Source organism: Acipenser ruthenus, chromosome 24 (assembly GCF_902713425.1).
Source record: "Acipenser ruthenus chromosome 24, fAciRut3.2 maternal haplotype, whole genome shotgun sequence".
NCBI lineage: Eukaryota > Metazoa > Chordata > Actinopteri > Acipenseriformes > Acipenseridae > Acipenser > Acipenser ruthenus.
Window position 1 is genome coordinate 23567205 of NC_081212.1, and position 13158 is coordinate 23580362.

General features: G+C 37.3%; 2 protein-coding genes across 21 annotated transcripts in view; both read right to left on the bottom strand.

Annotated features, from left to right (window-relative positions):
• LOC117429707 (protein ENTREP2-like) overlaps window positions 1-879 on the bottom strand; it is an 82694-nt gene extending 81815 nt beyond the window's left edge. Inside the window, exon 1 of one of the 3 annotated variants that reach the window (XM_058998796.1) lies at window positions 301-879. In XM_058998796.1, coding sequence (XP_058854779.1) covers window positions 301-377 — 77 coding nt within the window. In that variant the 5' untranslated portion in view covers window positions 378-879. The remainder of the gene's footprint in view (window positions 1-300) is intronic. The other 2 variants (XM_058998795.1, XM_058998797.1) reach the window with 2 other exon arrangements.
• A 2353-nt stretch (window positions 880-3232) lies between these two features.
• The window catches only part of LOC117429450 (tight junction protein ZO-1), a 97009-nt gene continuing 87083 nt past the window's right edge, over window positions 3233-13158 (bottom strand). For 6 of the 18 annotated variants that reach the window (XM_058998809.1, XM_058998803.1, XM_058998811.1 and 3 more), the window contains 9 exons: window positions 11527-12444; window positions 11123-11217; window positions 10649-10882; window positions 9218-9268; window positions 8241-8410; window positions 7202-7685; window positions 6281-6498; window positions 5990-6133; window positions 3233-4746 (listed from right to left, as the gene is read on the bottom strand). In XM_058998809.1, the coding sequence (XP_058854792.1) occupies window positions 4652-4746; window positions 5990-6133; window positions 6281-6498; window positions 7202-7685; window positions 8241-8410; window positions 9218-9268; window positions 10649-10882; window positions 11123-11217; window positions 11527-12444 (2409 nt within the window). In that variant the 3' untranslated portion in view covers window positions 3233-4651. The remainder of the gene's footprint in view (window positions 4747-5989; window positions 6134-6280; window positions 6499-7201; window positions 7686-8240; window positions 8411-9217; window positions 9269-10648; window positions 10883-11122; window positions 11218-11526; window positions 12445-13158) is intronic. The other 12 variants (XM_058998810.1, XM_058998804.1, XM_058998812.1 and 9 more) reach the window with 8 other exon arrangements.

Genomic DNA, 13158 nt, shown 5'->3' on the forward strand with positions numbered 1-13158 from the left:
ATTGCGCTTAGTGGCATTGTTGTTCCAAGGTGAAAACAAGAAATTCAAATGAAATAATAGAAAAGCTGCATACGGTACCGTCCGTTTGTGCTGCTGTACACAACTCTCAGTGAGGGGTGACAGTTAAAATAAACCTCGCAAATAGTATTTACCAAAATGAAAATGTTTGACAGAACGCAACTTCAAAAGAAACCCCATAAGATACGATGCAACTCCAAAACGCAGGGTTCTGCAACTGGAAACAGAACGTGTAAACAAAAAGAAACTCAATGGCAAAAAAGAAAATAATAAAAGCCAAACCTTGAAAAGCGTGAATTCCACTGCCAGCCTGTCGGTGATACAGTTAAAACGCTCAATATTTCACTTAAATTGTTCATCAATTTAGGCAACTAAATGTGTCCAGTTGTTTCGCAGAGAAGAGAAAGGAAACAGCTCCTTCCAATTATTCACAACGTCCACCGAGCTTGTTCCAGTGTTAATGGATGCAATTTACAAAGTCTCGTGCAGGCTATCGCAGCTGACAAGAGCTACAAACGCTGTTTGAAAAAAAAAAAAGGTTGCAAAATCTCTTTGCAATTCAAAAAAAAAAATGACGCGTCTCGTCCTCCCCTTTTTGCCGCAGCTGTCATTGATGTACCTCTCGACCCCTGTATCCGTGTGGAGCAAGGCAGCACAAGCCGAATGTTTTTACTACAGCAAACACACCGAGTCCCTCTGGATACGCTCGAGGAAACTCACAGGCTGTCAGTGTTTACGGCGCTGCAGAGTGAGGGATTGCACAGCCACTGGGACAGTCAGGCGTGGAGCCTGAAGAAGGGAAGTGGTGCAGCTGATATACCGTAGGATGGGCTGTGTGAATACAGGGAGGTGCGGAGAAAAGCAAACACAACGGTGATACTACAGATGTGTCACACGCTATGGTGTATGGCAAAAACGACTTTTCATATTTTGAAAGCAGAGGTCGGTCTAAAATATAGTCCTTCCTGCCAGCTCGAGCTACTGAAAATTATTATGATGACAAATGTAGAATGTTTTATAAAGGTGGGCTACTCATAATCAGAGGCCAAATTATGTTAATCACGGAAATATAGTACATGTATAGCTTTGCCCACTACTATAAATATCTTTCTATCACTGAATAGACAATCGTCTATTCAACATTATTGTCAATTTGTACAGTAGACAGACTACTGTTCATTTCTTATGTTGCAATTCTAGAGCAGAAAGCCCTTTCTTAAACGATGGGAAAAAAAAAAAACATGGCACATGTATCCAACTGCAGCACAAAATACCCCTGGAAACTGAGCTACTTGAATGCCATTTCAATTTAAGGTAGAAGAAATAGTTGTTTACATTGGAGATTAGTTGACACAGTTTAAGTGCATGGTCTTAATTACTGTATGTATTATCAAAGCATATTACATTCTTTTGAAGTACAGGCGTTCTTATGGATTATTGGTTGCCACTCACGTTGTTCAATCGTTTCTAGCATCCTCTGAAATATGATTGCATGGGGTGCACACGTGCTGGTACGTGCCTTTTATTTGATTGGACGCCTGCTGCCAATACACGTAACCACAACAGACAACTGTAAACCATCACATTTGTGCTTTCTAGATTTATTGCTGCTTTACAACCATCAAAAAAAAAAAAACACATTGTAATAATACAACACAAGATATATTTGACTACATGTTACTACTACATTAAAATTACCGTTTTGTATTTGTGTATCCATAGTTAGGCCTCAAAAGTTTTTTTTTTTTTTTATGAGTAGGATTGTGGGTAAAAAAATAAAAATAAATGCTGTATGAAATGTTTAAGCATCCACGATAAATCAATAGTGCTTATGTGTTCACAAATCCTCCACACCTACACTTTCAATAACTCTGAAACTATCATATTTGCAGGGTTATATAACTAGGACCTCATTTATGGCTGCTTTGATCTTGACTATGTGTCTTTTTGGTTTTTGAGGTATGGTTTTCAGATTTGTTACACAGCTCTATACTTTCAACACAACTTTTAATTAGTGCCTTACGTTAACCAATAAAATAGTAAACAGAATTATTCTTACATTTAGCTGTAGTTGTTGTGGTAATGTGCACAGAATGGTTGAAGTAAAAGACAGTATTACTCTGCAAAATTGAACTTGTGTGTAGGTGTGTAGATCACCTGTTGTAAAACTATTATCAAAAAGCTAAGCTGAAACATTTGACTGCTTGACTTGTAAGTTTTCCCTTGGAATCAATGATTGTTTTTGAAGTTATGGGTGTATATAAAACTGCTCCCTCTGCAGGGATTAAATGTTGCTTACATTATTTTATAGAGCCAGCAGTACTTCGAGAAAATCCAAGAGAAACGTTTGATTATCTTGAAGTCTATAAGAACATGGACTTTCTGTGTAGAGGCCCCTCTATTACAACAGCTTGTAAAACTTAAAATGCATACATGGAAAAACTTGAGATCGAGCTGCTGAAGACGCAGCAGTGGTGTTACAATCTCCCCTCAAATGCATACTTCATAAGAAAAACTACACAATCCCCTTGGCATGTCCAAGTAACGCTTTTATTAACGCAAATGTACACGGTCAATGCCTTAAATCAGCTCTTCTTCAGGACATCAAATTTGCAACTGGTGTCTGTGTTACACATTTCTGTGTAGGACTTGAGTGTCCCAAGTTCTTTCCTTCATTTTAGATCACTCAAAAAAAGCATGATTGCATATTGCATTTAATAAAGTTGGTCTTTAAATGGACCATGCTTGATACATTACTGCATCACTTAAACTGTTCATGGTTAGTTTACAAAACAAGGTACTGCAGTTTCTTTGAAAGGATGGGGCCACACATTTAATTATATTTCAGTCAGGATATGGGGGGTATGCATGCAGAACCTCATTGACTATACTATAAAGAATCCGATTTATATAGCTTAAAACGTACCACTTTAAAAGAGATTGTACAGTTTTGGATAATAATATAGACCAAAGTATGTATAAATGTTCTACAGTCTCATTCATTATATACTATATTTCACAGCTGCATGGTTTGAATTACTGCTATGTGTAAATATATGTGAACTTATTTTATAGTTAAAGAAATGCACTGGTATATTTATGTAACATATTGAATCAGTAATGGTGTATTTCACAAATATTGAAAAACAGTATTTTCTGTAAATATACAAGTATTTAAAAAAACAAAAAGGATAAAGAAAGGTGACAACAAAAATTACTTAAAAAATGTTTTATTAATTAATTCAGTGGTATACTTAGAAATGTGTTGTAAAGAAAAGGGGGAAAAAAATCAGCCACACGTGAAGAACAGCTAATATCTGATAAAAGCAGTGTTATAATATCTAAAGAAAATAGTACTGCTGTGCCATAATAAATTGTCTATTAGTACAAAAATACATTTTAGGGCACACAGTACAGCATCCAGTATCACAAATAAATGAAGGGAACACTTTTCAAAGCATACCCTTTGAATACAGAGTTTTAAATTCATTTAAACCAAGCTCTTTTTTTGTAGATAAACATAAAAAGTTCCTGTGACTGTTAAAAATGTAGTGTATATACTGGTAGAAAAGTTGGTTTGATTACGGCTAAGGTTACAAGTTCCAAGCCTCAAGGGTATACCAGAATACAAAGATATCCTTTTTTAGAAACTTTTTTTCAGTTTTGTTTTATACAAAGTAACAAAAAAGACATACAAAAAGTTAATTTACAAACCAAGCACCAAGGTGATATGCTAGCAGTATGTACAGCCACACTTTCTGCATCTGGAATTTCCAAAAGCATAGAAGAAAAAAAAAAGCACATCTTTCTCAACCTTTACTGTTCTTGTGTACTTGTTTTATACAATGGAAAAAAATTACACATTTTCATAATTTATCATTCATATAAATCCAAAAACAAAAATGCAAAAGGTTTCTAAGTCATGAAACCCTTCAAAATGAAAGTGAAAAATAAAGGGTAAGGCATCCCTGCTTGTTAAGAGAATAACGGTGGTGAATGTACAAGGTTGAGCAGGCACCAGAACCAGTCATAGCACATGCATAGTGTCCCTTTAAAATGGGAGAGTTCCAATGCTAATCAAAATGCAGTGCACTTACCTAAAGTAAAATAAGGTCAACTGATTAATGCTAAGCAAAAATTACAGCATTACAAATCCTAGCTGTATCTGAAAAACCCTTCACATGTCAATTTCATCTTTAAGTGTTTTTAAGATGATTGCCAACACCCTTAATGGCAGAGCACATCAACATCTCCACAATCTAAGAAGTATAGCCATTAAAACCGCTAACACTGCAGTTTTAAATAGTCATCATCTCTCATTCAATACCTTTCTAACCCATGGAAATCCTCACAAAAAGTAGTAAGACTAGGAAACCTGGCTTAAAACAGGATTCAAAATATGTGGCATGGGGCATGCATTTGAACAAGGGTTCAAGAGACTAGTTCTTTGTAAGCTTTTAAGCACCAAAATGAACAGCACTTAAAAGAGAACCTGAACATTGTTGATTTTTGTGTAAAATTCAGTAACCAAATCTTTGAGAACATGATTAATACTTAATTAAAGTGGTTGAGTCCCTGAAAAAGGACATAATCCCAGTTTTCACATTCATGAACAGACCAGCTGCTTCCCGCTTCAAAAGTGATCGATGAGAACGGACACACAGTTTGCTCCGACAAGATAGTTAGGATCCCCAGAAAGGGATTTGTTCTGCCAGCTCTTAGGATCACCTGGGGGAGGGAGGGGGAGGAAAGAGAAGACATGGTAATAGCAGAAAATATTGAAATCTTTCTCCTTTATTTTAACTTTTAAATACTGTTGGACTGGCACAACATATATTAAACTACTGCAGCATAGGCAGGTCCTAAAGCATGTAGCTAGCTACTTCTGATGGTTATAGTATGAGTACCAAGACATCAGGAATTACTATTCCAGAAGAAGTTTGTTTTCAAACAAATCAATATGAAAAAAAAAAAATGCAATGTGACATTTATTAATAATCTGCAGATTTCAAATATACAATATACCACGACTTAAAAGCTAGGATCATTTGATCTCCAGATCAAAACTCCTTGATACTTTGCTAAATATTTATATTACTAGTTTAATGCATTCTTTACTTGTAAATGTATTACATTTTATCCACTTTTTGTTGGCCTGATGGCACTATGATAATAAATACCATTCATGATGGAGCCTAAAGCTCATGCTGTTAATAAAAATGTTAGAACTGTTGTTTAAGAAAGTGAAATGCTGGAGTAAATGAGAAACAAAGGCTTGCAGTTAGTCAGTTTAGAGGCGTCTGAAATAAGAGCTGTAATTAACAGAGCAAGACACTACAAAGCAACAGCAGAAAATACCTTCAGAAAGAGCAATGCAGAGTCTAAATTAATTTCTAGCATTACGTTATTGTGCATTAAGAGGATTAAACTACAGCCAAGTAGTGACAGTGAAAAGTAAATGAGAACACAGTCTAATTAAATCAACTTTAGTTCATTTCAAGGATGATTAATTAGAAGCTAATCTACACAAATGCATAATTAACATTAAGATACTCGGCAAAGAAACAAACCAAGTTAACTTCAATGATATTAAAACGTGCAGTCAGTTTGCTTTTGTGCATCTACCATGGCGTTGCACAGTATAGCCATTCAAGAATTGCATGCAGTACTGTATGTTTAGACACAAATCAATTTGCTCTACTTTTTGCAGTTATTAAAAGAAACCGATATTTCAATAGGAAAAATGTTAAGCTATGTTAAAGGTCGTTGTTTTTCTTTATCATTACTTTTATAAAACAAGTAACATATAATACCAAGCATGTATTGCTCTGCTTTTTTAAAATTACAGTAAAGACAAAAGTTTGATCTGGGAACCATGGAATGGAATTAAATACAGTGACCCACAACCAGGTTAAATTTGCGATTCTCAAGCAGGTACCCAAAGACCCCAAAAGGACAGAGGACAGCATACCCGACGAGTCGTCGGAGGATTTTAGAGCAAAAGACCAACCATCAGGGGTCATAGACGCACAGTGAGGTAAGCGCAGCTCCACAGGCTTCAGGAACTTCAGTCCATGAGGTCCACACATCACCAGCGGGCTGAGCAGCGTCTCTCCTAGAAATAAAACGTACTGTCAAATTTAGAACCAAGAAGAAAAACAACATGAACAGGGAACCAACTTCAGATATTGTTCAATTTTAGCCAAAACGTGCAGTCCCCATATACAAATCGAATGACCACATAAGTGCGAGTACTCCTGACCTTTCTCTTTGTCCAAGGGGGGTAGGATGCTGTTATCCCTGCATACTTTAAAGTAGATCTCCTGTTCCACTCCCTCAGGAATGGCTCCTTGTGGGATGATGATACTGACACCGGTTTCAATGGAACTCAGGACTCCACCATTGCTGTTAAAGATTCCTCGTGCCGTTGCCACTACAGTGTGACCTTCATCTTCATCATCATCGTCCAACGCACCAGGACTAAAAGAGAAGAACACCTCTTACTATCAGGGGACATCAACAAGAGGTGATTCTCTGTAACATGTTCTTTAAAGTCAGTGCTAGAAATTCACTTCAATGTCTAATGCTCCATTTGATCCATCTTGTGTAGTTTTAAGAAGCCATGTTGTTTACCTATGTAATGGCAATATGCTATTTATTGGCTCTTTTGCCAGTTTTAATTAAGTGTACTTTGTTGACACACTGCTGTAATAAGTATTCCCATGTAAACACTTGATAATTCAGTGGGTCATTTCCCCCCTGTATTAATTAAATATTCTCTCCACAATGACAAAATGGTATCTATTAAGAAAAAGGAGAAGCAAGACCAATCAGCATTCTGAAGTGTTCTCTTTCACACAGGAAAAAAAATCTTCCCTGATGTCTCATTATACGTTCAAGTGTTCCGGCTCACAGAATGAAGTTTCAAAGAAAACTCAGTACATTTAATTAAATTGCCATTCACTTCAATTGAACACCATTGTCATTACAGTAAAGCCTTGATAATACAGCTTAAGGTTTAAAGGAGAAAAAAAAAAATCATATATATGTAGAAACAGATGATCATACATAAATACACATCACCTGTGTTCTTAAGAAATAACACACTGAAATCTCCTTTTTTCCCCCCTTTTTCAATTGAAGGTATTTGTGTAAACAGGAGTTACTTTTCTACTGTTCTTACCTTACAGGGATAGCCTTGGGCACGGCGTTGACATTGTTTTGTTGATATTTGGGCTGGTTTTCTGTCGTTCTGTTAAAGGTATCCATTCCACTGTCAAACTCAGCAGGCTGTGGGAAACTCTGTGGTTTCACCGGAGGCTGAGGTGGGGTGCTCTGGGGCTTGGTCTGGAGTTCGGGTTTTTGCTGCGTATCATTGGGCAAAAGATTGTGATTGAATTTTGGGCTCTCAAATTTTCTCTCAAACGGCCTCGCTGAGCTGGTGTACGGTTTTGGGTTGAATCGATTGTAGCTGGAGGTGACTGGCTTCGGAGGCTGGTCAGTTCCGTTAACTGGGGCTTTTTCAGGGAAGCTCTTCTGTTGAAGGTAGTTGGACTGCACAGTGTCCTCTCTGTTGTTAGGCTTTACTGTGGTCGGTTTAGTCTGCAGAGTGGGTGGTTCAGGTTTGGACTTGGGGGAACTGCGTACGTCCAATTGCAGTGAGCTGACTGCAATTAAAGTAAACAAGAAAATGTTTAGGGCTTGAAGAAAAAAATGCATTTTATGAAATCCTGGTTATATAGCTCTTTAATGCTATACAGTGTACAAAAAGTACTGAAATAATTAATGCAACACACACTAGATATTACATTTACCTTTGACTACAGAGGACAGGAACTGAATATGTGGGGGGAATTTAAATTGACACAGGAGCAGCTTTGGGACTATGGAAATATATTTCAAAAGTACATTTACATGATAAAATACATTAAGAACGATGTGAAAAGAACTAAAAACTAAAATCTGGTGTTCACATGCCAAACTAGAACAGTTCCTGGTATAATTGTCTCTGCATTGCTAGACCTTTGATATGTAGCCCACTGGGCCATACAACACGTCATTTCTTTAAAAAGTTATGGGGCATTATCTTCATATCGCAGATCTACATACAAAAAGATATGTCTCAAATTTTAAAACGTTTTCAAATGACAGTCTTGCATTCCAGACAGTAGCTGTTGAACATGCAGCCGCAGCGCATGCTGACTGCTCAAGGACATGCATACCTTCAGACAGCGGGGGTTTGGGGAGTACGGGTGGAGGTACAGATGGGTTTGACAGAGTCTGTGAAGGCAGTCCATACTGGGATGGAGGAGGAGTAACCTGAGGCACAGGCTCGTATCTCTTTTCCACAACACTGATTTTATCCACAGGCTCCAATTCTGCTGGTTTACCCCTGTTAGTGTTAAGAAATATTTTAGATTGTATCAACGTTAAAACATCGATTTATTCATTAACATATAAATACAGTGTACAAACAGATCCATAGCCTAAACTCCTATGAAAAACACACAAGTTTAACACATGCTCACCACTTACTTGCCACTGGTAGAAAGACCAATACAGATTCAGGAGTGAATGAAAAATCAAATATGAAGAAAATACATTTGTAAAAAAGTTTCAGGTATAGGATGTTTTCGTATTAGTCAAATAGTCATATTTTGAGTTTTATTTTTTAAAGTGTCAAATCATGCCTGTATACAAAATAATACTGTAATACACAGTTGTTTCATTTTACCAATTAAAGCAAATTTTGAAGCATCCTATAATAACTGAAGCTCTACCATGATACTGTAAATAACTAATATAAAAGAAAAAGAAAACACACAAAAAGGGCCAAATATGCACAAATCAATCCAATTCTAAAAGCAATAACCTATCATGCAATTTGGAACAGAAAAATATCATAGGCACTACTCTATGTCAATCAGCTTTAACATGTTACAATAATTGCTTAGACTACTCTACGTAACCACAAAGTAGATAGTTATATCCAAAAAGTACGGTTGTAGTGAAATAACTTGTAGTGAACAGTTTCATATATTGCAATGGAACTGGAACTACTGTTTTGTCAGTGGCCATTATTCATTTGTTTGATAGAATACTTAAGAAATGTTTCAACTGTTTTAGAGTGCATATATAGCTTAATGAACAATGTGATGACATCTTGAACTAGCCTCACATTGAAAGCAGTGATTCTTACCACTTCTGATTCCTTTTCAGGTAGTCATAGTTAGTGTAAGAGCCAAGAAATCTAAGTGATGGCAAAGCAAATGTAACAAAAGAAAAACAAAATGGAAGAATGATCATTTAACCTTTGCAGGTAAAGAAATTAACAAAAAGGTTAGGACAAGAACAACGTGTAAAATGAAATTATCTGCATTTATTTTAACACAGATTTACACACCAATATTGATTGATTCTTGAAATAAAAGAAAGCTCTCACACTTAATTGGAAAACATGTCTTGTTCATTCTAGGAAAGCATTTTATGATCTGACTGCACTAACTTGGGGAGATTCTGGTTACACAATGTGGACAGGACAACTGTAGAGGTTTTTTTGTTTTGCTTTTTTCCCTCCTAAAAATAAAAACGTAGTTTACAAACCTGGATAATATTTTGACATAAGGAGCTCAGCAATGTCTTGAGGTCTTTCACTAGCTTTAGTAACTGGAATAGATCCTGGGGTGTATTTTTTCTGTAAAGCTTTAGCCTGAACTTCTTCATAACACGTTTCACATGCCCATAAAATAACATAAACATAAACTGAAATTAAAAACGATTGGGCACTGTATAGTGCATGCCAATGAGTTTAAAAACGATGTCCTATAAAACTGATTTGACCTCTGTCATAGTAGAACACTCATTAGTACTCAAATGCCATATGATAATATTTAGACCCCGTCTGGCTGACACAATAGACTCACAGGGATGGTGATAACTTGAAGACTGTTTCATGTGTGACCAGTAACACATTATAAAGAGGGAGGTGACCTTCATGTATCATATCCCTGTGGACTCCAGCAACCTTCCTAGCATTTTTATAGGTATGCAGACAAGAAAGAGGATGCAGCTGTCTCCATTCCCTATACATTTTTCTAAATGAAACCACAAAAAAGGTTTTTTTTTTTTTTAGTTTGAAGGATGATGTTCTGAACTTGTTTAGAAGCCACCTACTAAAATATGACTATTAAAGCCTGATCATATCTCTGGAGGACTGACACATGCACATATCCTTCTCTATTGACAGTTATAGTTTAAAATATACCAGCCAGGTGGCTTTTAAAATGATTTTCTTTCAAACCATTTCCTCTCACTGTGAAACTCAAGGTCAGACATTCCATTAAATGTCCTATACACTGCAGTAAACAACAGTTCAAAGAAAAAGGTGACATGCCAAAGACCTGATGAGTATATTAATTTAAAAAATACAAATGACACTATTATAATGTTGGAGTAATATTAATATGCAGGTATAAATGATTATTATTTTTTTTAATTTATGAAATCAAGAACTGCAATAGCTAATCTGATCATTTAAGAAATGCTTTCTGGACTTCTTTCTGAGCTTTACACTGTAGTTTGAGGGTGATTCACATACGCTCACAGGTGAAGAATGCTGTTAAAATGTTACCTGGAAGAATAGTTGGAGTAGTTGGACTGTGTCTGAGGCTGGACTGGTTTGGCAGGATCAGGGAAGCGATTTGCTGGCTGAGTTGGCTGAGGAGCTGGTTTGCTATCAAAGCTTCTGCGATCAAAGTACGAGAGCTGCTTCCGATAATATTCCTCATCCTCTTCGGGATCATAGTGGTTTGAGCGGACTATATCCTCAGGGGGTTTGGTTTGAGGTTTTTGAGGCTCAGGTGCCCTGCAGGGGAAAAATAAAATAAGTTCAATAAAAATAAAAACAGAACACCCCCCATATGAATACATGTGGTCACATTTAGAACAATATGTTTTCTCATACAGACAGTAGGGGGCACATGTAGACTTCTAAGTTCAAATAGCAGTATACAGTAGGAGTGAATTTTAATGAGCTTCCTGTGCCAGAGATGAAACGAGAAAAGTTTCACCTGTACAAACAGGAAAATCAAAGCATTCCTCATACCTGTATGGTGGCTTTTCCTGGTCTAGACGACTCAGAGAGTTGGCCTTAGGAACAGTTGTTGGTCCAGTAACGGGCTTGGGGGCTACTTCTGCAGACTGCCAACAAACGATACACATATAATTAATACTAAACCAGATTATTTTTCATTACGGACACTTTTGCATTTAAAAAAAGTTAAATGAAGTAAAACAAATGCATTACAGTTTCAGCCAACAAATAATAACACAGGATAGATAAATAATTAATATTTGGAATTAAATGTTATTTCCAAAAAAAAAAAAAAAAAAAAAAAAAAAAAAAGGAAATAGTCCTGGGAAGAAAAGACTACATTTTTGACATTTTTGAATCCGGCTTGTGAATTACACAACACGTTAGACTCTGGAACCATCCTTTCTAGTACCCACCCGGACAGCAGCAGGGTCACCAGACTCCTTGGCCCTGTCCACCGACACGGATCTCTTGTTCTCAAACATCTTTACTCTGGTGAGCACGGACTGTCGCTTCATGGCAGGATCATCTTCCGGCTCCGTCGCTGGGGTTGGGGGCAGTGGTTTGGTGGAGGCAATCGGTGGTTCTGGTTTAGCTTGTGGCTGTGGAGGTGGTGGCAGAGCAGCATCTGCATTAAGCGGGGGCTCGTACTGTCCTGGTTTGTACCCCCTTTGAGGGCCTTGTGTATAGGTCCTTACTGGAGGGTCATAGTACGGATTGGGTTCAGGGGACCTGGAAACAGGAGGGGGAAAGGCATGTGGTTCGGGTTCATAACGAGGCCGTGCTTCATACCCGATAGGGGGCTGTTCTTCGTAGCGGAGCTGTTCTTCATACCGGGGCTGTACTGGTTTGCCGTAGCTCTTCGCTGGCTGTTCATAGCGGGGTCGGTTGTCGTATCCCAGAGGGGACGGCTCTTCGTAGCGGGGCTGTGGCAGGGTGTATTCACGCTCTGTGCTTTCTTCATAGTGCAGCCTTGGATCATAGTCCTGGGGATGCTGGTTCTCAAACGGAGTTCGAGCTGGGTAGGTCTGGGAGGGGTTTTCATCATAGTGTGACCACTGGTCATCATAGGGGGGCACACGGGTTTCGTATTGCAGGTGTGAGTCATAGCTGCGAGATTTCTGTTCCATAAAGTTACCTGTAGACTCATATCTATATGGTGGCTGATCATAATCTCTATATGGCTGTTCATCCTGATACTGAGGCTGTGGTGCATAGCTTGGAGGTGGCTCTTGTTCATATCTATTCACTGGGTGAGCCACAACTGGCTCTTTTATACCATGGTTCTGTCTTAGAGGCTCATCCACGCCATAAGGATCTTTCTTGTACATCTGCTGTAAAAAAAATAAAAATAAAATGCATACATGTATTAACGCAAATGTCAAATGATCAAGTCATTTTACAGTATTCCAAAAGTATGAACACAAGAGAAAAATCCAACACTCGAGAAAAATGTAGCAGAAAAAGCTGTTATACACAAACTGAAAGACCCACCAAGTTAAAGCATTGATCTTACTGGCAATTTGAAAACACGAGCAGCAACTTCTTCCAAGATAAATTTAATCTTAGTCACTTTTTGACCTTGAGAATTTGCTAACCCTTTTAAAACTCAGATTATCAAATGTCTTGCTTTGAATTCTAACCATTTTTTTTTTAAATATCTTAAAAAGTATAACATGTTAGATGTTACACCATTTTTTTCGTCCCTACCATGGAAAATCCTAATACTTTCTACCAAGCTGCAGTCACTTGTAAGTTAAAAAGCTTCATCTCCAGTTTTACCCGGATAATTGATTTTGTACGACTTCTCATTGTCGTGCAAGTAATAAAAATACAGAAAAAAAGCTCTGTTCCAAACACAAAAATGTACCTCTTCAGTACCTCTGTACTGGAAGCTACTAAATGTGTGTTTATGCCCACTGCCTTAAAAGCCATGCAAAAGTAAAAAGCGCTGTGAAAAAGCTCTGAAAAATAAAATTAAAAAAAAACTTTTTTTGAAAAAAAATTATTTATGGAATAGAAGGAAAAGTTCAACATTCATGCAAGTC